Source organism: Solea senegalensis, linkage group LG21 (genome assembly GCF_019176455.1).
Source record: "Solea senegalensis isolate Sse05_10M linkage group LG21, IFAPA_SoseM_1, whole genome shotgun sequence".
Classification (NCBI taxonomy): domain Eukaryota; kingdom Metazoa; phylum Chordata; class Actinopteri; order Pleuronectiformes; family Soleidae; genus Solea; species Solea senegalensis.
In genome coordinates this window covers 4418628-4444880 of record NC_058040.1, presented here as the reverse complement: position 1 = coordinate 4444880, position 26253 = coordinate 4418628, and the positions used below count along the sequence as shown (strand labels likewise).

General features: G+C 41.7%; 2 protein-coding genes across 3 annotated transcripts; one reads left to right on the top strand and one right to left on the bottom strand.

Moving 5' to 3' along the window:
• Positions 1 to 8: 8 nt before the first annotated feature.
• hexb (hexosaminidase B (beta polypeptide)) lies at positions 9 to 7803 on the bottom strand. Of its 2 annotated transcripts, none has more exons than XM_044012169.1 (14): positions 7544 to 7803; positions 5905 to 6056; positions 5093 to 5158; positions 4459 to 4505; positions 4226 to 4336; positions 4028 to 4129; positions 3804 to 3936; positions 3414 to 3594; positions 3229 to 3315; positions 3071 to 3143; positions 1041 to 1221; positions 704 to 794; positions 473 to 577; positions 9 to 326 (listed from the first exon to the last, which is right to left on the bottom strand). In XM_044012169.1, the coding sequence occupies exons 1-14, from the start codon at positions 7750 to 7752 to the stop codon at positions 263 to 265; spliced, it is 1602 nt and encodes a 533-aa protein (XP_043868104.1). In that variant the 5' UTR covers positions 7753 to 7803; the 3' UTR covers positions 9 to 262. The 2 variants fall into 2 exon arrangements, with proteins under 2 accessions (XP_043868104.1, XP_043868105.1); XM_044012170.1 differs by lacking the exon at positions 1041 to 1221 and adding an exon at positions 1797 to 1971 and having other exon boundaries at positions 7544 to 7802.
• Positions 7804 to 12014: 4211 nt separating this feature from the next.
• Positions 12015 to 25440, top strand: enc1 (ectodermal-neural cortex 1). The gene is made up of 3 exons (XM_044012674.1): positions 12015 to 12238; positions 18210 to 20025; positions 24632 to 25440. Exon 2 carries the CDS (start codon positions 18216 to 18218, stop codon positions 19989 to 19991), a length of 1776 nt encoding a protein of 591 aa, XP_043868609.1. The 5' UTR covers positions 12015 to 12238; positions 18210 to 18215; the 3' UTR covers positions 19992 to 20025; positions 24632 to 25440.
• The last annotated feature ends 813 nt before the right edge of the window (positions 25441 to 26253 follow it).

Sequence of the window (26253 nt, the reverse complement as noted above, 5' to 3'; positions counted from 1 at the left end):
CATCAGCATTTTATTTTCACAATTATACATGTTTTAATTACAATTTTACAAAACAAAGTGTACTGCTGCAAAATTCAGGACATTCAAGGATTCTGCAGATCAAAAGATAACTTCATTTCAGTGCTTCAAGGCATCGTCAGTGTACAGTTTCTGTACAAAAGGATGTTCAGCATTTGATTTCTCAGTTTAAAAATGAAAGCATGGTGTTTACAACATATGGATTTGGATCCTTTTCTGTCCCCGTGGTCAACTTCTCAACTCTTCAGATGCCGTTGTACTCACGAGGGCAGTAGCTGTAAATCAGCGGCTCTGCTGGGATTCCACGCCTTAGAGAGACAAAAGGCACAGAATATTAAGATCCAGGGTGCAAATATCCATCAATACAGAGCTTCAAAGAAATGATGCAATTTTAGATTGTTCTTGGCCATGCAGAAAGTTTAGAACATCTGAATTCGTGTTCAAAGATACTTACTCCACCATGCGACAGCGGTGCATGGACAGTCTGTTAAAGGCATCATTGAGATCCTTCACATCCATGGCGCTCCACAGCCGCTCGCCCACAGCACTGGCACGAGGCCTGGGTTTAAAGAAAAAAAACAAACATGTAAACATTTGTGAACCACAGAAGAATTACAAAGTCTGAACTCCAGGATTCCATTAACCATTTAAATGAAAAGTAAACTTATGAGCACACTGGTCATACCAGAGTCGAGGTGTCAGGTTGGTGGCATCCACGTATTCTCCCCACAAGCAAGCTTCTCCACCAATGACTAGTTTCTTCTGCTCCTCAGTTCCTGTTTAAAATCATTCACATTTAAAAATGTGAACTCAAACATTCAGGGCATCTAAACAAGCTTAATTAAACCAAAACAAAATGTATTTTTTTAAATAGTTTTCATTCAACAGGCTTACACAAATTTGCACATAAGTGACAACATCATGACATGAGCAGTAACGATCACAAGACTCATCTCCCTTATTGTAAATACTGGAAAAGCAGCGTTTTGTAAACAAGTGGCCTGACATAAGTCGAGACAAACCCTTAAAATCCTGTGGGTCAGCCTTGTAATAGTTCCGCCAGTCCTGGCCTAGGGAGATACGGTTCAGGTACCAGGGAGACGACAACAGGGTTCGGTACCCCGCTGATGTTATATTTGCCATCTCATCCTGGTATTTCTCCTGGGTTCCTTTCCAAACGTGGATAAGTGTGTCTGGTTTCAGCTACACAGCACATACAACAGTTATCAGTATTGGAAAAGTGAGAAGGAAAATTGGCAGGAAAGCAGGCGCAGGGACGGACAGCGACTGGGCCCCCTACCGCTTTCACCTAGGATACGGCGTCTTAGTCTTCAAATTCTGCTAATGTCATTTGCCAAACGTGATGCATAATTTTGAGTTTGTGTACGTTAACGACACAGGTGCAGCTGAGCCTATATATGCAGCGACTTCCATTTGCAGCCTAAACAAAGCCATAACCAGTTAATGCCCAACCACAATTCAAACCTTGGCCCTAAACTTAACCAGTTCCTCCAAAACCAGGCTCTACTGGTACCCACAAGGTGTCAGAAAATAGTCCCCAAGAGTACATAACAAATTGCAAAGGCTGCAGAACGTCAGTTTTAAGTGAAAATAACAAATGTTGATCATCATGTCTCAAAGTCCAGTGTCAGAAGCATGCATCCGACTCTGGATCCTTGTCACACACTATGCAAATTTCAGTGTAAGCCTGTTAAACCACACCCACAAAAAAAAAAATCCTCCACCAAATGATTGTTTCAATGAAAACTGGGGGTTACCGTTAAAGTCGAGTGGTTCAGCCTTGTAGTAGCGGCCCCAGTCCTGTCCATAGCTAATTAAATCTAGGTACCACGGGGCGGAGAGGACGGTCTTGTATCCTGCAGCTGTCACCTTGCCCATCTCCTCCTTAGACCCACTGCCGATCCACACATGCACTACTGTATCTGGCTTTAGCTGCAATTGTTACAGGCCAGGCTACGCACTTAGTTATGTTGTTAGTATCAAGGAATAGTCCAGTTAGGCTAGTTGCGTTGCATTATATTAATAGTTCCACATTGTAGGAAATCCATTCACTCACTTTCCAAAACCGTGTACAAGCAGTTAGCTTAGCATAATGTATAGACCTACCAGCTAGTTAAGTTGAAAAAAAGAAAGTGCACTTTTGCACTAGTTACTTCATGCTAATTTGATTTAAACTAGTGTTCAGAGTGATAGAGCTTTGCATTTCACTTTTGGAAAGAAGCAAACTGTTCCCCAGAATGTCAAACTATTGAATGATTTGGACAAAACAAAAAAACCTCCACCTTAGCTGCATCCCAATTCAGATTAGACAGGTCATTTCAACTGCTTTAATTTTAAAATGGCATTTTAAGTAACACATGTCCACACTAATGAATCATTCAGATGAACTGGGCACAAGGATGCTGGGGTTGTCTGCAGTTGTCGGCCTTTACAACATTGTTTGTTGGTTAAACTACTTCAGCACTTATCATTCACAGCTGATTGTGGAGGCATGGATGATAAGCAATCAGGAAGTGTACGTGGTCATCTGTCCAAAGGTCTCAGTGGTCTTGCTCATCTATACTAGAACTCAGCCCTAGAGTTTCAAACACAACTCCAAAAACATTGCTGATTCAGTTTTAAGACACCAGAATTATGTAGATGACAGTGGAATCTATGCACTTAGCATTTTAGATGCAGGAGCATGCATGTCGTCATGGATTCATTCACTCCTGATCAATTAATATTAATCTGGGTTCTTTTTCTAACCTTTTATGGCAAATAACGGGCATTACCTGAAGTTCACAAAAGCTGCAAGTTGCAATTTATAAGAGGAAACATGCATGGGACATGTGTGCACATGTTTTTTATAAATTAGGTATAGATTATTTTTAATTCCACCTCCAGACTACTTAGTCTAGGAAGACACATTTGTAAAAACTGAGTCAGCTGAAAGACAGAGCCCCTGAATTGGAACGCAGCTCTTGATTTCATTTATAAGACTTCCACCCATAATTCTTACAATAATAGCATTACACACACAATTTCTTACCTTAACACCATTGTCAAAAACCTCCTGCCAGATCATGTAGCCCTTATTAGTGGCAGCGACAATGTCCAAGAGTCTGTCAGATCAAACAAAGTGAAAAAAAGGATTTGTGAATAAGGACTAAATCCTAAACTGTATACTTCTGTTAATGAGAAACAGACTTTTGAATGTAGAAGGATTCTAATTTTTTGTAGTCATCTCCAAAGCCCTGCTGAACCATGAACGTCTTAATGTCTGGGTTGGACCTCCTGCAGAGGAAGGCAAAAACAAAAGAAAAAACAGGCAAAATTAACTGCTTTATAATCTTAACTTGACTGCCAAGACTTGGTACTTTTCACATTCTCACCAGCAGCTGAAGTCCACCTCATCACCTCCCAGGTGAATATAAGCGTCAGGGAACACAGAACTGATCTCCTGAAAGAACTGCTTCATAAAGTCATACGTGCTATTAAGCGTGGGATTCACTGGTCCAAAGGTACCGGAAGGTCCAGCGCCAGTATAGCAGGGGGTGAGCAGATTTGGCTGACCTGAGGGGAAGATGTGGACCAGAGTCATTATTGTTGCATGCTCGTGGGGATTTGGAAGAAAAATTCAATTTAGAGTAAATATCATAAACCAGGAATAAAAAGTAGATATTGTCTTCTAGTTTTAAAGCCTCAAGTTTTGCAGTTTGAATGATGATTTAACTAAATCATTCAGTCCTAAAGTAAGGAAGAAAAAAAAAACAATACCTCACCTTTGCCCCAGGATTGTGTGTGTCCGGGAGTGTCGAACTCTGAGATGACACGAATGCCTCGGAGACGGGCAAACTCCACCACCATCTTCACATCAGCAGGCGTGTACACATGTGTGTATGGGTGGTAAGCTCCCTGAAGTCAATGACAAAGCTCTCCCGGTGAATATTGGTCATAATAGAAAGTTTTTGCCAAGAGTTTAACACCAGTAATAGATCTCACCAACCTTCTGGCTCAGCTGTGGGAATGTTCGGCTCAGGTAAGGGAAGGATTGATCGTCAACAATGTGCCAGTGGAAAACGTTGAATTTGTTCATTGCCATAGTTTCCTGTATAATTGACCAAAAGGATAAATTGTACTTCTGATGTTTGTACATATGAATAGCTTTAGAAGAAAATCTCAGATGAAACTCTTACTGACGCACCAGAGTGGTCAAGATGACTTTGATGGGCAGGAAATGGCGGGAACTGTCCAATAAGATGCCTCTGTGTGCAAATCTGGGGAAGTCGCTGATTTTCGTGGAATTGATGCTTTTCTAGAAAAAAAAAGAAGCATAAATAAAATTGAGTCAAGTTCTGGCTCACACAAAGTGCGGTTGAATTTCAAATGCAGCAAAAATATAAAGAGGAAGTGAGAAACCGTCATATTGTCACTTACTGCGCCATAATCATCTTCATAGACCAACTGGCTGAACGTTTCCAAACCTAAAAAAATAAAATAGACATTCAATCAAATCTCTAATGGGCCAGATTTTGTTGGCTGCCTGTCCAACCGTAACGAAGCCAAAAGCCGCCAAAGTAAATGTTGACATTTTACAAGTGTATGTGTGCTTTTGTGTCAAGATCTGAAGACAAAGTGCTAAAGCTGAACGACAAATGTTAAACTTGTCAGAGTTTATTACTATCACAATTACCCTGCAACATTTACTGCAGGGTAATTGTACCCATGTTCTGTTTTGATATTGTTGCTTCATGACATTAACCAAAATGGGAAACACCATGAAAAGTTTCCCCTGAAGACTTCTGCCTATTCTACTAATTAAAATGTTTTTGCTGTGTTAAAAACACACATTTTTTGACCATTACGACCTGAAAAAATTGACACTTCACGTTGAGTGACAGCACGTTTAAAGAGACCTTGCTGATGCATCTTGTTTATTCTTCCTATGGCCACAGTTTATTTACATAGCACACATCAGCCGAGTCTGCACAGGATCCTTGTTATGAAAAGGTGTTAATGTTCATAACTTAAGTACCAGCTGCTTTTAGGGAAGATTTAAATAAATTCTTACCATGCAGGGCCCCCCAAACATTTGGTGCTTTCAGGACAGCAAATGGCTGATCCACTGACAGTTCATCTGTGGACAGACAGGTACAATGGATGCAGGTTTTCAGTGTCATCACAGCTTGGCAGGTGGTCATTGTGGTACTAAAGTCAGGGGCATTAAAGCAGGCTTTAAACCTTTATGCTAGATTTACCGTGCTAATCCTGTGATCTGCTGTCCAGGTAATTTCTAAATCCACTGGCAAATCACAGTCTATGGTATAGACCAACATCTCTGGTTGTATGGCCCAAGTCACTTAAGAGCCAACACATTCATGCAAGAGTCATTCATTTATCACTTTAGGAAAATAGCTTCAAAATCAGAATATTAGAAAATAGTGTTTGATATTGGCTACAGTGGGACTACATGTCGCCCTCATTTTAGATACAGCGTTATCACCATTAAAAGCATAAAAACAATTTGGGGGTTATGAAACTCATGCAGTTCATCATTTACAAGTTACTTTGTATACTACTTCAATTAAGGCTGAACAACTTACACAAGAATGAAAACATGAATTATTTCAAACATGCACCTATATCTGTTAAACAGGCCTAAAAAAGTTAAAGTAGATGAATTGATTTTGAAATCTGAAATAGTGTTATTCCAAGAATGGTCCGTTATTCTAAGGGAAATACATTTATATTGAATATCTTGAAGGACGTCTTTGGCTGAGCAATTCTTGAGAATCTGTGACTTGCAAAGACTACATAACAATAGTTGGCAATCCTGATGAACAGGATGAGGTGAAGGTTTGAGCATATAGAGCAGAGACTCACATGACTCATCCGCCGTGATACTGGGGTAGCCGTCACACTCCGAGTCAGGTGATGTGATCCACACCTGCAGCTGTGACAGCTCAGAAGGCCCCGTTTGCCTGTTTTTGTTCTGCCACCGTCTTCTATTGCCACCAAACATGTATTCATAATACCTGTGGAGAGAGACAAATTATAGAGAAATGATATCTCAAACAGTTGATAAAGATTATATTTTTAGACCTTAAGCATCGGGAGGCTTTAAAAGAAGTCAGAAATTTTAAATTGTGAAAGGGTGCAGACTGAAAAATGTAGCTTTTCGCCTTCAAGGCTATTTATTTTTGGATGAAATGAAGCAGTTTTTTGCAATTTTGTTACCATGGTTACTCTGAAACTGAGAAAACACATGGCACATTGTGAAATTTTGGCAGGAGGAGGAATGATTACAGCTGGAGAATAGACTAAACACACCTGACTCAAATGAACAGCTTGTTATCAGGCTTTTCCAGAGCTTGATTATGAGTCGAGTCAGGTGAGCAGGGAAACATGCGTTTCCTCGTAAACAGGTAAACTTGTGAAATTTTGAGCAGAGTCAGAGTTTAACAAAGTTATAACTTCCTTTTTTTGGCAAATGCATGCCACCATTTTGGCACTGCTCACAGCAAATGCAATAAGTTTCACAGGTCATCATCTGCCATGTCTTAGGACTTTATTCGATATTTTCATTTTGAGTGGCATCATACTAATTAGTAATTCATTTTTTAACCATACTCAAAGCCAGTCCAAGAGGTCTGGGATGATAAATCTGTATACCAAAGTTCATGAAGCCAAGTTTAACACAGCCTGAGCCATAATCTATTTGGGAGCATTTTGTTTCTTTGTTTGTTGTCATTATTTTGTAATTAAAAAGTCGATATCAGTAACTGTATAAACTTGTAACCTGATACAGTTGTTGTGTATCTGCTGCTGGTCTCCCTCTCTCTCTTCTGTCTCTCCCTCATCTCCCTCTTGTCCTTTCTCTCCCCCCATTCACTGTCCCCCATTTTTCCTTACACCCCAACCGGTCGAGTCAGATGACCGCACATCTCTGAGCCTGGTTCGGTCAGAGATTTCTTCCTGTTAAGAGGGAGTTTTTTCTCTCCACTGATGCCTAGTGCTTGCTCATTGTGTGAACTGTTGGGGTTCTCTGCTCTCTTTGATGTTATCTATGTACAGTGCCTTGAGATAATGTATGTTATGATTTGGCGCTATACAAATAAAATTGAATTGAATTAAACATTTCAACAAAGAATTGTGCAAAAATATGGCCAAAATCCAAAATGGCGGACTTCCTGTTGAGTGTAACCACAAACTATAAAACACACAAAAAAAAAGTGTTTCGTGGGGGTTGACATTATACAACTCCCCACCAAGTTTCAAACACCTTGCCCATTCGTGCGGCGTGCTATTCTTGAACTACACATTTCAGACGGAGACCAGGTATCGATGGTAAATCGCCATGAGTTTTATTGAACGTCAAGTCTCTTAACATTACACTCAAACGACTGAGTGAAAGAAAAACAAAATGGAAATACAGTAGAAACACTCGGTGATGAGGCTCAAATCAGTGTACCAGGTGTGTACACCTCCTATAAACTACAGTGGGTGAGTCACGGTCACTCACCTCCTGTAGGCGTTCTGCAGGACGTTGCAGCTCGGCCCAGCAGAGGACTCTCTCGCGTCAACGATGCTGAAGCTAGAACCGATTATCTTGAATGAAACCTCGGAGCTCTGCACTTTCTGCGGGAGAGGCCACAGTGAGCTGGACTGTTGTCCTGAACTAAGGCCGAGGGTCAGGAGCAGCAGTGGCACAGCAAACATCAGCTCGGCCATCGCTCCGATTTACAGCCGGAGAGTCACGAGTTCTGACAAACACACGGCTGCGTTTTATCAACAGGCGCGAGGAGGAGGGCGGGGCTTCACACGCGGAAGTCACTTTTCTACAAACATTTAAAGGGGAAGCCCAGGCTGCTGTTGAGAGCTTCTTTCAGCTCACTCAACATGAACACATGAACTTTTAGATTAGATTTAGATTATGTTTGCGTTATTTTATACTTAAACCGTGTATAAAAAGTGGATGTAGTCACGTGAAGCTAACCAGGAAGTTAGAATATATCAAAGCACTTCTTCAGGAGCGTGTGATGTTCATTTGGAATGGTCTGCCGCTGCACATTAGACAGGCTTCTTCTCTTTCTCATTTTAAAACTCTTCTTAAAACTCACCTCTTGTCTTTGGCTTTTAACACCATGTAGAGTGATTTTAGTGCATTTATTTATTTCTTTTATCTCTGTTTTATCCTTTTGTGCAGCACTTTGGAAACCTAGTGTTTGTTTAAACTTGTGCTGTATAAATAGTAGATTGGATTGGATTTGGCAAAGTATGTTCCCAGCATGCATGTGATTGACAGTCATTGCAGGTGAAGTCTGACACACTGAAAGTCCAACAGGACAAGTTACGGTACAGATTTCTTTACAGTAGTATAGAAGATGACGGTAAAGGCACAAAGGTCAAACAGATCACAATAAAACAAGTTGACTGCTGAGAGTGGAAGGAGTAAATTCACACAAAAAAAACCCACACACACAACAAAGACACAGACAAACAAAAACAAAACAAGAAATTCAAAAATGTACCAAACACACAGGTATAGGGATGTGGAGCATATGGGTGAGAGACAGAAACCATCAGCACTCAAGTTGCACCCAAAGAAGTTTTGCTGTAATGAAGTTAATCAAAGGAGATGTTAAAGTAAATATTTAAGGATCAGTTATGGTGTGGGTGGTGGCTCAGTCCATCTCCAAAAACAGGTTCAGATTTCTTTAAACAGGAAGTACAGAGGAAGAAAAGATGCTTTGCTATGTCTGCGCTGGGGGACTGCTTACCATGTTTTATAATAAATCAGTCTTTAATTATAAAAATACATTTCACAGTGATGAGTTTCCAGTGTGCCTTAGCGCTTACGATTCAGCTTAATGTTGACAAGCACATATTTCTGTCAGCAATAAAGATAAACAAGTTCTTTTTTGTCAGGTATGTTTCCTGAGAAAAAGTGATATCATGTGGGACAGAACATAATGCAGTCTGCATTTTCATTAGAAAAATAGAAAAATTACTACTGCTCTGGACATAATGTGACAGTAAGAGTTGCAATGTAAAATATAAATAAATAAAAAGTGATAATAGACAGGTATTTGCACAAGGACAGTCATCGGAAAGTTGTTTCTTGAACCTTAGCTTCTAAAGGTGGAGGGTCTTCGTTATTTTTTACAGTATAGGAAAGACATTGCATTGGTGCTCTCCTTAATATGGAAATGGGATCTGAAGCTCTCAGCAAAATTAAGACAGGGTCAGGATTGAGGTGGATCTTAAGCCTGTCAGCTTTGTTGTTTTTTAAATTATAATTGCACAGCACTGTGGCTCAAAATGCAGTGAGCAGGAACAATTCAGAAACACAAAACTCATTAACTTAAAGTGATGTGCAAACAGTTCTCTTTCATAATTCAAATTTCGTTCGAAATGCACGCCCCCGCTGCAGCCCTCAGAAGCAATGATCTCATTACGCCAATCCTGATTGGCGTGGAGGCCACTGGGTGGTGGAGGCGATTGCTTTGGCATGTTCTGTTTTCAGTTGTATTCATTTCCCTGTTTCCCTATTGTCAGTTGTTGTGGGTGTGTACCTTTCTGCTGTGATAAACCAGTGAAGAAATATGTGGCTTTTTCATTGCTTATGTTTTGTGCTGTAACTTCCTTATTTATAAGGAACTTCCTTATGTATAACAAAGTCACAGTGTCAGAAATTAAATGTAGACTGCCTCCAAGAGTTGTGGGTTGACATTAAATTGTGTATAAAACTGAAATGTATCAGGGAAGATGTGCACTATTTGCCCTTAGAGTTCAGTATATGTCCACTAGGTGTCTCTCTTGTCATGTGTATGAATCCCACTCTGCTGTAAATGTGTTCTCCCTGTGTGTGCTGCATCATCCCTAATCTGAAGCTACAGTAATTGCTGTCCTCATAAAAACAGTTGGTGGGAAGAGAGAAGTATGTAATCACCACAACACAAGTGCACAGCACATAAAGACAAACAGAATAACAACAGTGTTGTCTCAAGGGTCTGCTAAAGAGTTTAGTCACAGCCAGACATGCTGTCAACAAGGAGCACAGATGTGACTCACACAAAATATCCATGGATAAAATTGGACTCCTTCATTTCCAGCTCCCCCGACCAAAGAACCACAATGTCTTTATAATCCTATATAGGACATCCTCTGTGGGTTTTCAGTGACTCAGTCAAACCTATGGTTTCCTATTGTTTTGAAATATGTACCATAGTGTCTTTACGAGGTGGCTGCTCTAAAGTAAAGCACAAACAATGCCTTTACTTTCCCTGTGCCCTGATCGCAAAGCTGGATCTTGTTTGACTTGTTCTGTCGGTTGGACGCCCTGAACGGTGGCAGTGTGTGATCTGCCATCAGCTCCTGAGCTCTGGCAATCACTCAGCCTTCAATGTGTGAGTCAAAAGTCGTAGATCACGCGCCGACTGTTAAACACGGCCTGACACAGGTTTGTGTATTTTATTGAACTGATTTCAGAACAGTGTACAACAACAATCAGCTCTCACACGGCACCATTTTAGATTGGAGACTGCACATGCAGCTGTGTATTCCCATCAAGCCATTCACACCGTGAAATCTAGACATAACATCTTCATGCATGGGCTGGGAGATGTTAAACCTAATTCTCTTTCATGCAGAGTCACGTGAGAGCAATGTGGAGGACACTAGACCTAATAAAAGATGTTAATGCTGTGTCTCACTCAATATCCGATGGGATTTCCCAGTTCCTATGAAGCTTAAAGAAATATTCAACATCAAAGTTGAAGGTGCTGATCACGTAGAAAGGCAACTATTAGTGTGGGGTCATTATCGCCGACGGATTAACATGAAAGCATAACTCAGATGTTGTAATTGGTCGAGGTGGAGCTCATTTCAGCTGCTTCTTGAAGTACTAAATGTGCACAGTCATTTAAAAAAGGATGAGTGGTTGATAATGGTTGCTTTATATGTGCAATCTTCACTCACTTTAATTTAAGTCCTGTACAACTTTGTGGAACCTCAAGGACACGGTGAATATAACTTTGGGAAAAATGTTTTGTGTGTTCACTCTTCTACCATTTTTACTTATTTACTTATTGCAAATAGATTTTGATAGATAGATATAGTTTGAGCATTTTCAGCATTTTCTTAGACTTGTTATTCTCCACATCTCACACACATTTGTGTCTTTTCTTTAAATGATTTAAAATAAATATGAAGACATGATTTTGGTTTTGGCTTCATATTCAATTGCTAAGAAAACATTGGCCCTGGGCCCAGTGCCGGCCCAAGCCTTTATGGGGCCCTCCCCCCATCTCAGAGTAGCACTTTAAATTGTATTAATTAAAGTTGTACTAATTTACAACAAACCAGTGTCACTCTTGTTTTAATTTTTCAACCTGAAGAGGGCAGTAAAATCACAAAAGTGGCCTCGTACTAATTTGCACTCTGTATTCAAAGTGAAGCACTAAGTTTGGCTTTTAGAACTTAGAACAGATGGCCACTAAATGGGCAACCTTCAAAATAAAAGCAAGTTCGCTTAGTTTGTGCGTGTATGCCTTTGCCAAACTTACTTGCTGGTGTGGAAACATAAGGTCACAGTTACACTGTGGTGTTTTGGAACAACAATAAGAAAAGAAAAATTTTAACCCTAAAGAATCTAAATATCAATAACGAGATGTAATGTGTGTGTGTGTCCTCCACTTATTTTTGTTTATATCCAACTCCCACCCCCTCCTCTCCTCCATCAAGCACTTCATTTCCTGCACGAGGAGGTGACGCCCCCCCCACCACTGTGAACACACCCACTGGTTTGTTCGCGAGAGAGAAAGAGAGAGAAGTGGGAGCGCAGGAGGAGCAGTCAGTCAGTCAGTCACTCAGGAGCGGAGCAGCAGAGCGCGCGCGACAAGGAGACCTCCTCACACCTAAGTTAACCATTCCGCCGGAGCTTTGATTATATACATTTGTATTATGTCAGCATATACATACACATATATGTATAGAATCGGAAGTAAGAGGTAAAAAAAAAACAACAACAACAACAACAACCCACCAGCGCGCGGAAGAAAAAAGCACGGGCTTTCCGTCATTTTTTGACATTTCGGAAACAAACCGAGGAGTCCGTCCACTCCCCGAGCGCAGGACCTGCATCGTGGCTCTCTCAGAAGTGGCATGTTCCAGGGAGACTGCGGACAATATTGAACTCCTGCTTTCACCCAAAGAGGTAAATCTATCTGACCACATCCATAACATTATTATTACTATGATGTTATTATTATATTATTATAATAATGCAATCTGCTGCATCCTCTCTCTGATCTGATGGAGAACAGTTTTTTGTTGACATTAAGTGATGATGTAAACTACGATTTTATTATTATTGTTATTATTATTATTATTATTATTATTATTATTGTTTGCTTCTTTTTAATATTTCTCTCTGGGAAAACAAGATCCACACACACACACGCGCACACATCTCTCCCTCCTCCTGCTTTGTGCCACCGCTGTCAAGATGCTTCACATGTTTGCAGGGTGCACATCAGGTGCGACATGCTCTCCTCGTGCGCTATAATGAGATCAGCGGTGTCATTTTAGAGGCTTTTAGTTGTAAACTCAGTTATCCTCTGCTCAAATGTGTGTGTGTGTGAGAGAGAGAGGACAGATGGTGTGTGTGTGAGAGACCATAAATTTGTTTGATTTGGATGAAGATTGATGCAGACTTGTAGATCAATAGTTGCCCATTCTGCTCTCTTGTTTTGCAGCTTGTTTAATTATTTTTCTCCCCCCCTACACGCAAATGGCAGATTTATTCACTTGGCCAATGAGCCTGTTGTTTACTTTTGAAGTCTCTCCCCTCCCATCCTTCTTCCTGCAGTCCATGGTTGACTGTGGACACCTGGCAATGATTTTAAACAGTCAGTGCAGCCAGTCGGGCCCACAGCCAGTCCAGAGACTCATTTTCTTCCCTTTCTTCCTTCTTTTCCCCCCTCCCCTCCTTTATTCTTTATTGTTGTGGCATATAGAGTGCACTTCCTGCTTGTGTGCTCTCTGTGAGAGAGTTCATGGGGATGACAGCTCGCACCGTCATCCACATACTCACTGATGGCATCTCGTCTTGCTCCAGGAGCGCAGAGGACTGGAATGTACTGACACTGTTACTGTGACAGAAACTATGCTGTGAAATTGATCACAGGCCGTGGACAGACTGCAATCCCAAGGACACCGGTTGCTGATAATTATTGACACCAGTGCTTTGCTTTGGGGCGATTTCACAAGTGATCAATCAGCCTCTTAATAAAAGCAAAGAGGAAAAAAAGACAGGGAAGAGGTCACACCCTTTTTACTTTTTCCCCGTAGACAGACATTCCTGTGAATTTTAGTTGAAGGAGACTTATTTTTCCTGTGTTTATTTGATATTTTCATTGAGGAGCGTGTAAAGCCACTGTGTTGACACTGTTACCGGTGGAAGGCAAACAATGTACATGCTGCGTACACTCGCCAGAGAAAAAGGGAGAGAAGTCACTGAAGCCAAAAACAGAACACGCCATTTTATCATAATAATCATGGCAACAGGTATATTGTATTCTTTTAATATGTACTTTCACTTGAGGATAGTTACTTTATATTTATTACTGCTCATGCTGGATCGAAACTCCACAGCGGATTTTTGAATGTGTGTCATCTGGGATTTAGCAGCAACATGTTGCACTCAGGATGTTTACAGTGTCGCTGCAACCTGTTTCCCATCAACAGCCGCAGCGACGTAATACTGTGTAATAATCTGATAAGTAATCTGATTTTCCCTGATTTTTACAGTGCAACAAACTGACATAAATAGATATAAAAAATATACAATATACATATCTATACATGTGAAATGTGTGATAGTTGTCATTGATAGAGATTTGAGACACAGTCATAAAATCTGTGCTGCACAAATGTTGGGTGCAGCTCAATGTGAAACAAAGGACAAAGTCCCATTTAAATCACAAATGTATGAACAAAGGAGTTTCAGGAGCTGCAGGCTGACTTGGTAATCCAGGCCTTATCCTTTAAAATGCAAATGGTATGAGAATGTGGTTTGCTGCTCTTCCCTCTTCCTCCACCTCTCCTGCACTTGCTGCATGTACGAGTGAGCAGAGAAGTTTGCAGGGCGGTATGCAATTGTACGGCACGGTTGAATAGATGAAGACATTCTTTCGTGGGCAACCTATTGACATTTCTGAGAGAAAAGGCTGTGTCATCCCTTTGTTTTCATCAAGGTGAGCTGAAACGGTGTCTCTTTGAGTCATTCCGGAGAAGAATGCTTTCAGTGGAGACGTTAGAACACTGAAACAGAGTGGCCAAAGGGCAGCAACAGTGACATGTGATTCAGGAAAGAAGACTTTGGTTTTTTAGGATCAATATTAACTCTCTTATTAAATGATTTTGAAAGAAAATAAAAGAAAACTGCAGATTTAGATTCTGTAAGTAATCACTTTTCTTGAGCATGTTCCTGGTGGACTAATCAAGGTGTACATCAAGCTGTCAGTGACTGAGCCACAGACCCGGACCACTGAAGGTTACATATATATCAATATGCTAATGGATAGTACAGGTAGATCCTAAATCTCACAGGTTTACTGCTTTCATTTATTCGGATCAAGATCATGCCACATAAAACCTCCGTTTACTGTACAGTGTCTGAGTGCATGTGAGTGTGTGTGTGTGTGTGTGGAATGTGCTGTGCAGGTGAGAGGAAAGGCGAGGACAGTCTCATTAAAATTGAGCCAGAGGCCAGAAGATGACGGGCTGCTGGTTTCGTCAGTGCTGGAATGCAATAAATCCTGCTGAACCAAAGTTGCGGTTGGTTTCGCATTTAATTAAGTTGTGATGAATAATGTTCTCCCTCTTATTATTATTGTGAAATACGACTCTGTGCCTTGGAACGCTTTATATACTGTTTGTATACATATAGCTTTCTAAGTCATAAGTTAAGCCATCAGGCCGCTGGCTGTAGCTTTATGTTTAGGACGTGCACGTGTGGTATCAATCATCTCATCTATCCCAGGGCAAGAAAGTGAGTAAACACAGATCGCAGAGAGTCAAGCTGAGGACATTATATGGGCTTGCAAACTTATATCACCAAAGTGGAAAATGGACACAATCTTTATGACATAGTAACAGGAGTGTGTTCTATTGTTGAAATTAATTAGTGGAATTCCCAACATTTTTCCAATTTAAAAAAAGGTTAATTTAGAGAGTTTGCCTTTAAGGTCTTGTCTTTCTTTCCTTGTTTCAAACTCCATTAAGACGATTAAAGGTTAATTTATAATAATAAAATCAGGGTTTTTAGCAGTCTGGCATTCCATACTTGCTTAACTGATTCTACATTCCATTCCACTCCACCCCTATAGGTGGCAGTGGTGGTACAATAAGGTTCTTTGTCAACTGGCTTTGAAATTAGGACTTTTTTGTCACTTTTTCTTCTCAAAACAAGCTATGAAGTTCATCATCGTTGTCTTCTTCAATCATCCATTTGCAAGAAAACTAAGAGCACATTCCACCATCTGGCCAAATACACACACAATGCCTGGCAGTTATGGGGCTTGGTATTTCCTACAAAATCTACTTTATTTACCTTAAACAGCAAAACTGCTGCCACCCACTGACTTTTGTCCACTCTGCACTTTAGGTAATGTACTTGTCTCAAGACTACCATCACAGCATTTGCTGCCATATCGATTTAGACACATTGGAATAGATACACGCATAGGCACGAAATTTTGCCAAATAATTATACACCCCCTGGATTCACACACAGTGTTTTAGTATACATGTATTCTGCTTTACTCTCCTGTTGAAGAAGGCGAGGACACAAGGTAAAGTATATAAAAGGGGCTACGATTCTGTCAAGAATATTGTGCATCAAACACATAATGGTAATGCTTGCTGCATGTTTGTGTTTCTCACACTTGCATTGGCAACACAACCACCAGCCTGGGTGTCTGTCATGTTCCTGGAAATTGTGACTATAAAAAAAATACATCTGTGTTGAAGCTAAAGGTGTGAGTGAGACCTCGTGACAGAAAACTACACAGGAGTTTGCTTTCATCTGCACCTGCAGCGTTCAGGCCTTGTTGTCTGTTCATGAGACAGCAGTCTGAGGATTTTTGGAGCAGATGATGCAACCTGAGGAAAATAGAAACCATCCTTAGTGGCTGGGTTGCAGACAAATTATTTATGACACCTGGGAACTTTTGAGGTCTCAAAGTGTTGATGTGAAAATCCTTTTTTTTGAATGATCAAAACGTCACCACCTGGAGGTTTGAAGAACTTTTACTCACTGACAGTGAAACTGTGCCCACTGTGGCCAACTCAACCTCACTCAGCTACGATGGATTGTGATCTTGACAAGCTTTCGTGTAGAAGCTTTCTTTAATATGAAGAGAAAAACACACAATGTTTGTGTGAGGATATGGATTTAAAGGAAGGGTCGGAGAGCCTGGAAAAACTGTTTGAGCAGCCTACATTTTTGAATTTTAAAGTCCAAGCCCCTTTCTTCAGACTTCCCTCTGAAGCTATGCCCTCAGAGCACAGGGACGCACACTGAACACGGATTCACAAGCGTCTGTAACTTTCTGTACTTTTCGGTGACGCCAACCTTTTTTTTGGATATTTGTGGTTGAAACGACAACGTGATGCAAAAAAACAACAACAAATACTCCCAAAAGATCATAACGACATGAAGTTAACCCACCTGTCCGGTAGAAACAGGGCCCTTTGTGGCCAAAAACGGCCTTTTGTTCGCGACCAACACCTGTTGTTGGAACCTTTTCTGCAATAAAATTGCAGCAAATGATTTGTGTCTCGTTGAACTTTTAGCAAGCTAGCATAAGCTCTGGTGTTGTCTTCTGAGCAGGTGTGATTCGTGCATGAAGAGGACTACATGGATAGTGTTTTTACGGGCCTGTAACAGAGTCTGTTCCACAGGTGACTGACATTTTTGTGACAATGCATGAATTAATTGGTTACAATCGGGTTGTGAAGAGGATTTTAAGCAATACAGTAAAAAATACTCTAGAAAACAAACTCCCACCCGACCTTTTAAGGACGGTTTTGTACTTTGAGAACAACTTTGCCTTGAAACACCTGTATTATTGCAGGTAACACAATTGGAAAAGCTACAACCTCCATCTGCTTGAGTGGAGTATTATCTGTGTTTTAAGGTTAGCTTTACTTTCAGATTATGAACACCTCTGGAGCGGTCTGCTCAAAGAATCTGTCAGCTGTGGATTTACCAGGACAGACGGGGGATTCAGTATCTCTGGAAATTCAGTGCTGGAGGCTCTTGTCATGCCTTGAAATTGGGTGGAATGAAATTGAGCCCAGAGCGAGGACAGAGCAAGGACAGTGAGGTTGGGAGCTGTGACTTTCTGTAAGGGTTAGAGTGGAGTAAATTCAGCGCAATTCTCAGAAGCTTAAAAAGAGTCCCACTTTCAGTTTCTCTCCTCTTCTCCTATAAATCATGGCATTGAGACAAAAGGGGGATTATTACTGCTCAGAGATGAAAGTGGAAAAGCACTCTGCTCTCTGAAGAGAAGCGACTTGTTATCTATTTGACCTTCATAACCGCCAGATGTTACTAGTCCTTTTAATCGTTCACTGACCCCTAAATGTCTTCGTATTTCTTAGAAAGGTCTGGAGGACCCTTCAAAATGCACTCATTAATCATTTTATGGATATTAGGGCTGAATATTGTAATATTTCACCTTTGAGTGAGTCATGAAATGATGGTCACAGGGTGTAACGCAAGCATATACGGCGCACTACAACGAAATCTGCGTTTACTAATTCATCTGAGGACCGGCAGTTTAAATAATGATAAATTTAATTGTCGTAGCAACATAATATTTTTATACATATGACTTGACATCTCAAAAATGTCATATTTAAATGTGTTCAATGATAAAAGGACATAACATATATTACACTTGGTATGGACAATGAAAATAATGAAGAGAGATTTAAATCTTTCCCACTTCATTTACATACTTTACAAATCATAAAATGTCACATACTTGAAAAAATGAACAGATTGATGGTGGTGCAGGAGAATGATGGTGATAAATTCTAGTGACATTTTACTGCTATTGTTGCTGTATTTTGATTTGTATTTTAAACAGAGATTCTTCCTGTCTTTTCTCTCCCAGGATTCAATGAAAATGTCCGTGTGTGTCCATGAGAACCGGAAATCTAGAGCCAGCACTGGCTCTATGAACATCTACCTGTTCCACAAGTCCTCCTATGCCGACAGTGTCCTCATGCACCTCAACTCACTGAGGCAGCAAAGGCTTTTCACGGATGTCCTGCTTCATGCCGGCAGCCGCTCCTTCCCTTGCCACCGTGCCGTGCTGGCCGCCTGCAGCCGCTACTTTGAGGCCATGTTCAGTGGTGGACTGAGGGAGAGCCAGGCCAGCGAGGTCAACTTCCATGACTCCATCCACCCGGAGGTTTTAGAGCTCCTGCTGGATTATGCGTACTCATCACGTGTGGTCATCAACGAGGAGAACGCAGAGTCACTGCTGGAAGCCGGGGACATGTTGGAGTTTCAGGACATCCGTGATGCGTGTGCTGAATTCCTAGAGAGAAACCTTCACCCGTCTAACTGTCTCGGCATGCTGTTGCTGTCTGATGCCCATCAGTGTACCAAGCTGTCAGAGCTCTCCTGGGGCATGTGCCTCAGCAACTTCCCTGCTATTTGCAAGACAGAGGACTTCCTCCAATTGCCCAAAGATATGGTGGTGCAGCTCTTGTCACACGAGGAGCTGGAGACCGAGGATGAGAGACTGGTTTATGAAGCTGCCCTTAACTGGATCAACTATGACCTAGAAAGGAGGCACAACCACCTTCCAGAGCTTCTGAGAACGGTCCGCCTTGCTCTGCTGCCTGCCATCTTTCTGATGGAGAACGTTTCAACAGAAGAGTTGATCAATGCCCAGGCCAAGAGCAAGGAGCTTGTTGACGAAGCTATCCGCTGTAAGCTGAAGATCCTGCAGAATGATGGGGTTGTTAACAGCCCATGTGCTCGACCAAGAAAAACCAGCCATGCTCTGTTTCTTCTAGGAGGGCAGACTTTCATGTGTGACAAGTTGTACCTGGTAGACCAGAAGGCCAAAGAGATTATCCCCAAAGCTGACATACCCAGCCCGAGGAAGGAGTTCAGTGCATGCGCCATAGGCTGTAAGGTCTACATCACCGGTGGACGAGGCTCAGAGAACGGTGTGTCTAAAGATGTTTGGGTCTACGACACTGTCCATGAGGAATGGTCCAAAGCAGCGCCAATGCTCATCGCCAGGTTTGGCCATGGCTCTGCAGAGCTAAAACACTGCCTCTACGTGGTCGGAGGTCACACTGCAGCGACTGGCTGCCTCCCAGCATCACCATCGGTGTCACTCAAACAGGTGGAGCAGTTTGACCCAGTAGCAAACAAGTGGACCATGGTGGCTCCTTTGAGAGAAGGCGTGAGCAACGCAGCAGTGGTCAGCGTCAAGCTCAAGCTGTTCGCCTTTGGAGGAACCAGTGTCACCCACGACAAGCTGCCCAAGGTGCAGTGCTACGATCCGCAGGAGAACCGATGGACTGTGCCTGCGTCCTGCCCACAACCATGGCGCTACACAGCTGCCGCCGTGCTGGGAAACCAGATCTTTGTCATGGGTGGGGATACAGAGTTCTCAGCATGCTCGGCTTATAAATTCAGCAGCGAGAGCTATCAGTGGACTAAAGTGGGCGACGTGACAGCCAAACGGATGAGCTGCCAGGCTGTAGCGTCTGGGAACAAACTGTATGTGGTGGGTGGATACTTTGGCACACAGCGGTGTAAAACTCTGGACTGCTATGACCCAACGTTGGATGCCTGGAACAGCATCACTACTGTGCCGTACTCGCTCATTCCCACTGCTTTCGTCAGCACCTGGAAACATCTGCCTGCTTGAGCCACAAACTGTCAACCTACACCATTTTCATAAGGTTTGTTTGACATCACATGTTTATCTTTATTTGTCTGAAAAGAATTTAATCCACCAACTTTGACATTATCAAAGTCGGCTCATATGTCATGGGAAGAACCACAGCATGTGGAAAAAAGTGGAAAAAATCTGGGACTGTGAAGCAGAGCTAGAAAGCAGTGAGATAATCAAACACACTCTTCAACTGCATTTGATGCTTGTTAGCTTGAGGCTACACCTAAATCTCTGAAATGTGGATAATGTCACTGCCAGATTTAACACAGAGGGGAAATGTCTGGAATATAAGAATCAGTTCTGCTGGTTCTACTTTGTCAACTGTCCAACATGAGTGCTACTCCTCAAAGACCTTGATGCTTTCACTTTTTCATTTTAACAAAACTACCTGTGAAATACATTTGCTTTGTCACATTTTAGTCCGATCAATTTGGTACCATTACGTATTAGTATGTGATATTAGGTGTCTTTATATTTTTTCCACACAAACACTTCACCTAAACAAAATCTTCCTTAAAATCAACATTTAACTTTGGCAACATATATACAATTTTAAAGTTAAATTGTTATCAATATTAACTACAAATTACTACACATATACAACAAAAAACATAAATAAATAAATAAATAAATACACATTTGGATATCACTGACTTTGACATCGTATGCCACTCAGTCATTAAAATTTTCAGATTGTCTGATAGAAAAGGTAGAGTCTTCTCTGCAGAAGAGAGAGGGGAGAGGGAGGATGGACCTGTGTGGGACTGATAGGGGTTTGTGTGCATTAGTTAACTGAGTTATGTGGCTATGGGGATGGGCTGAAGGACAGAGAAGGTAATTGAAAGAGAATGGGATACTTTTATGGCTCCTGTGGGGGAAATCTCTCTAAGAGGCAAAAGGGGGTCTGCCAATTATACAAGCCACACACCAGCAGGCTATGACACCCTGGCGAGGCTAATCCACTCTCATTCGCCTTCCTTTTGTTGAGGTTATGGTTCTTAACACTGGGTGAGTGGGAGGCAGCCGCTGACTCAGGCAGTGTTGGAAGCCATTCTTCATCAGTTGCGAGTGGAGGTGACTGAGAGTTGTGTCAAAGTGTGAAATGAAACCCACCCCCCTCCCCCAACTATGCGCACCAGAACCCAGTCAGACATACGTCATCCTTTACAGTCATGGGCTGCATCCACACAACTATGTTTTCCTTGTAAATGGAAACAATCTGTGTCCAGACATGTGTTTCAACTATTTATCAGAAATAATCTGCATCCATAATGACACACATGGAAATGTAAACTGCAATTATTTACGTACATTGGATATGGATGTGCCAAATCTATCTATGTTTCTCAGTATAGTGGATTTTAAATCTCATGTCCCCTGGCTACATTCCGTGCTGCATAAAGGAAGTATATTGTTTTACATCAAGATAAATGGAGGCAACGGCAACATTGCACAAGTTAAGAGAGACAGTTGCACAGATGTTGAATTATTACTGAAAACACAACGAGCCCACGTAAAGTTTCACAACTGAATTCTACTGCGCTCAAAGGATAAATGGCTGTAGTCCCTGCCAGGTCTGATAGTATTGCTTGACAGAGCCCATTTTCAGATCATTTTGACTATTACAAAGGCGAAAATAGAGGCGGAACACCAACAATTACAAACTCCAGCTTTAAAAATGGAGCCAACAACATTTCCAGTCTCATTTTAGGTGTGAAACTGTATCAGATGCATTGCATTTGAATAATGAATATGTTAATCCTTGGTCTCCCTCTAAATGTTACTGTTGAACTCACTGGTCTCCTGTAGCTCATCCAAACCCTGCTCCTCTGCTCTGATGATAAGCAGTCCAGACGTATGTGGAGCACGTGTAGGATTGGAACCCTGGAGTCAGCAGGATGCAGAAAGATCAGGTTTGCCTGCTGACTCCAGGGTTCCAATCACATCACAGAATCCTGCACCTTAGGTGACTTCCCACAACAAATACAACCATTCTTGTTGATTTTACTGTATTTGTTATAATAATTGTGCTCCTCAGTTGTCCAGAACAACACGTTCTCTCATCCACCAAAGTCACGCAACAGCTCAGAGCAGCTTCCCTGCTCCAACACTGTGATGTCCCTCTTCTCTACTGCATGAAATATGTCTGAGGACTTATTATTCCCTTTCTTGTCACAGACCTATTTCTTAAAGAGATAGACGAGAACTCAATCTAAGCCAGTGCAACACAGTGCTCAGTGAAGGATATAATCCTACCACTAATTTAATACAGAATTTGTTTTTTGTGTGCCTGCCTGTCATGGCAACTGACAGTCTACTCACTGAACTCGCCGAAAAGACAAACTGCGAAGGAATGGAAAAGAAGGCTGACTGTTAAGGAATAAAAGGGAAAGGAAGTATGTTAGACCTCACAGACAGAGACTGTAGCTGTGTGAGAAAAAGAGAACTTTCTCCCGGGGGAACAATTCTTACTTGTCTCAAGTAAAAGAGTCCCTCTTTTAAAGTTTTTTTTTCTTTTGGAAAGCTTATAGTGAGGGCACAGTGATACAGATGGAACCCAAAAATATATATATTGAGTGATGTTAATGTACCCATATCAGGGTAAGAAAAGCCATTTTAAAAAAAAGATAATTACACAATAAGTAGACCCTTGTTCAGCAGTATGAACTAAACTATGCTTGAAATGTAACTTTAAAACTCCGATAATTGCCTCAGACACAACAGCTTGCCTCCTAACCCCTCACTGATGTATTGTCTGACATTTGCTTGCTAATCCAAGGACAAGAACTAAATAAATAAATGTAGCACCGCTACAAATAATTCTCTGTCTCTTCATACACTGAGCTCAAGTAACCTGATCGGCTTCATCTGGTTTCCACTCCCCATGGCAGTTTGGCAGTTTGAAGCGTTTCCAGTGAAAAGAATGAACTGTGTATGCGATGTGCTCAGTGTTAAAAGGAATACAACAATATTTTGAGCGATGTGCCTATGCACGTTGATGCCAAAAGAGCATAAGTGGAAAACCAACTTACCAATGAACATGAGACCACAGTCAGCAGCTTGTTAGCCAAGCTTTAGTCTCGTATCTCTGCTCAGTGCTGTGTCAGACATGGAAAATGATCTGGCTGCAATTATCAGTCTGCTGGAGGAGGGGAAAAACAATCAGGCGTGTTTGCATTTCCTCAAAAACAATCACAACCGTGACCGAGTGGCATTAAGCCAAGGACACAGCGACAGTGGCCCGGCAAATTTAAAGGGTGGGGGGCACAGATGGAGCTTGTTTTTCGGCTACATCCAGCATTTTTTGCAAATTTGCATACATTATTTTATTGATTTTTCAGTTTCTCGGCTTGATCAGCCCACAGCGGATGATCTGCACATTTTTTTTTGGCAGAGATTTTTATGCCCTCTCATTTATCTGGGCTTGGGTGCACTGGATGTGGCCTCCATGTGTCTGGGGGTCAATTTAGATTGTCCAATTAGCAATAAGCCCTCGCTCAGTGGTACCCCAACCCTTAACCTGGCTGGGATTCGAACCAGCAACCCTTCGATCACAAGCCAAGTTCTCTTTCCGCTTGGCATGTGTGTGCCAGTGGAAGCAGGAAGTACAACAACGGTGAAACGGCAGAGCAGAGATTTATGTTATGAGGTCGATGACAAGGTGAAACCGCAGTGTTTACCAGTGTTTTTTTTTGCCCACAGCTGTTCGTTGAGTTGTGGCTGATAAGAACCTGAATCATGAATGTGGGTAATAGCGTCACTGTTTCCACATGTCTTCCACTTGTGCCTCTCCACGCGAAAGCGAAACAAAAACAGATAGCGGGGTTTTCTCATTTATTTTTCTTCAGACCTTTAAAACAACAGGGAACAGCAGGTGGATCCAGAGCATAATTTATGTTGAAAAATAAAAAAAAAACTAAGAGTAGGTAGAAAGAGGCCTTCATGGTTGTTTGTTCACTTGTTACACGTGCTGTAAGTCCTCCCACAATGTCAAATCCAATCTATAGTGAATCAAGTTTGAATTGGATTAGCTGGTAATCGTCGAAAGAGTGAAAATTGAGTGGAAATGTTAGCGTTGGAGCGTTAAATTAGACTGAAGTAAGTTCTTCAAAAAATCGAAAAAGTCAAAGGAAAAGATGGAGAGTAAAATGCACTGAGGTGTTAAATGTTTCGTGAGATGAAGGGGAAGTACGATGCTGGCAAAAAGTGACAGACTGAAGCGGGGGAAACGGAGTTAAATGATTCAACAAGTCTTTGGGTCCAGCAGCAGATGCACAGCAGGCACTTTAACAAAACATGTGAATATAGCAGCTCTGAAATAAATGTGTGATGCCCACGTTCTTTCTTTCATCTTGTGGAGATAGTGTTGGGGAGAAGTTCTTTTATTTCTCTTGGTGATTATTGAGGCAGCACTTAATTAATCAAACGCGGGTACATGAGTCGATTGTACGCAACCAAACATCTGTAAATTCACCACTTTTAAAGAGCGAAATCCATAAGTGGGCTTTGAAGTCGTTCAGCGTTAGTTTGCTGTTACTTCCTGCTTCCTCTTATACCCATAAGGATTAAAAAAAAGGCGTGTGTGTAACGTGTCATTCTTTTCTCTTTCCCAGATGTACCCATTTTTGCATCATCCACTGGACTCCAACTGTGAAGAAGCACACATCCTCTTCCTCTGAAGGAGACATTTGAGCAGTGATGTACAGGCACACCTACGTTCATTTTTGATGCCGCGACGACGCAGGGAGCAGAGCTGGACACTTCACCCGAATGATGTCATGTCTTTTTACTGAGAGGGAAGATGGGACATACTGTACAGAAACTCATGCAAACAAACCAAACCAACTGCTGCTTGTTATGTGAGGCGCAAACCTTGTCTACATCTCCAGCATATCGGGCTTTCGTGCTGCCATATGAGGACTGCAAACGTTGTACGCAACTTGCATTTTCCCCATTGTAGTCATGGCAGGCTTGTGAGGCTCTGTATTAATGCCTTTATCCTCTATAATAATAATAGAAAAAAAAAGCTTTTTTTTATGGTGACTGCGATGTAGAGCATGATGAATGTCCCATTTTGATTGAGAGAGGGAGAACGCAGTGATTGGTGTGCCAAAGAACAGGACGAAAACTCAGTTTTTACTGAACACAGCTGATCCACAAAGGCACAATGAAGGAGCAAATATCCCCGTCTGTCTTTTCTGATTTTCTTTCTTTTTCTTTTTTTTTCTTCTTTTCCTGCAAACGCGTGCTTGTTTACAGCTCATGCACAGAAGCAAAAAGCTCTTGAGCGTTCCTCTCATGAAGGCTTTGGCCGTTTGCTGTCACTGCAAGCCGCGAGGTGTTGACGACCAACACCAGCTGAAGTTGAGGAGGACGGAGGGAAACTGTCGCACGGCCCGGGTTGGGATTGGTGTGAGATGAAGGTGGGGGTGGTAGAGGGGCCAATGTGCCTCAAGGGTTGGGTCGTGACCTTACACCTCTACTGAGTGTTTGGCCAATGACGCTACTGTACACAGGGGGCAGTTTCCCGTGTTTGGATTCACTCACCGTTAAATTCAGCTGTATATTTAACGCTGCACAAGAGTGCGTCTGTTCTTCACATCGAAGCAGCGGCTCGCTTGCTGAGTCATAGGTAAAGCCTTTATTTCGAGCATGTCCACTCATTGTGATTCTGGCATGAACTCACAGAAATCTTGTCACCTTAATCTTTAACTGAGGACTAAACATTTACTTTTTAAACTCGCTGCAATGTAGTCTTAATTTATATGAAGATTACGCTCTTGTGTATGTTTAATCCTATTTATTTCCTCTCTGCCTGCATTCATACGTGAATGTACTATATGTATGGGTTTTGTCATGCATGGACATTTTTTTTGACCTCAGTTGTGCTACATTTTGCACAGTTCAGTCTTTCCCAGGAGAAACAACAACAAGTGCACCTTGTCAGAGAATAGATGGAAGAGGACGAAATGCTCTGATGATGTAAAACAGTAGAGGCCACATGGTCACTGCCCAAAGAAGTACTGGGTTAAAAGAAATGAGTCCTTTTCCTCTTCTTTTCTTTAATGTGACCCGGGTCAGAACCTATGGCTACATCCATACTACTCTGTTGACTTTTGAAAATGCATCTCTTACCCTCTGGATACACTTGCTGTCCACATTAATCTGGTGTTTCAGAGCCCCCCCAAAATGAAAAACACTGCCGACTCTGAAGAAGGTTTTATTCTGGATGTGG

Bases quoted from the DNA above. Each gene is read 5' to 3' on its own strand.
- hexb (XM_044012169.1), bottom strand. From the start codon at position 7,752: ATGGCCGAGCTGATGTTTGCTGTGCCACTGCTGCTCCTGACCCTCGGC. The intron at 4,337-4,458 runs GTAAGTGACAAT...TTTTTTTTCTAG, and splicing joins ATGAAGATGATTATGGCGCA to AAAAGCATCAATTCCACGAA. The intron at 4,130-4,225 runs GTGCGTCAGTAA...TCAATTATACAG, and splicing joins AAGTCATCTTGACCACTCTG to GAAACTATGGCAATGAACAA.
- enc1 (XM_044012674.1), top strand. From the start codon at position 18,216: ATGAAAATGTCCGTGTGTGTCCATGAGAACCGGAAATCTAGAGCCAGC.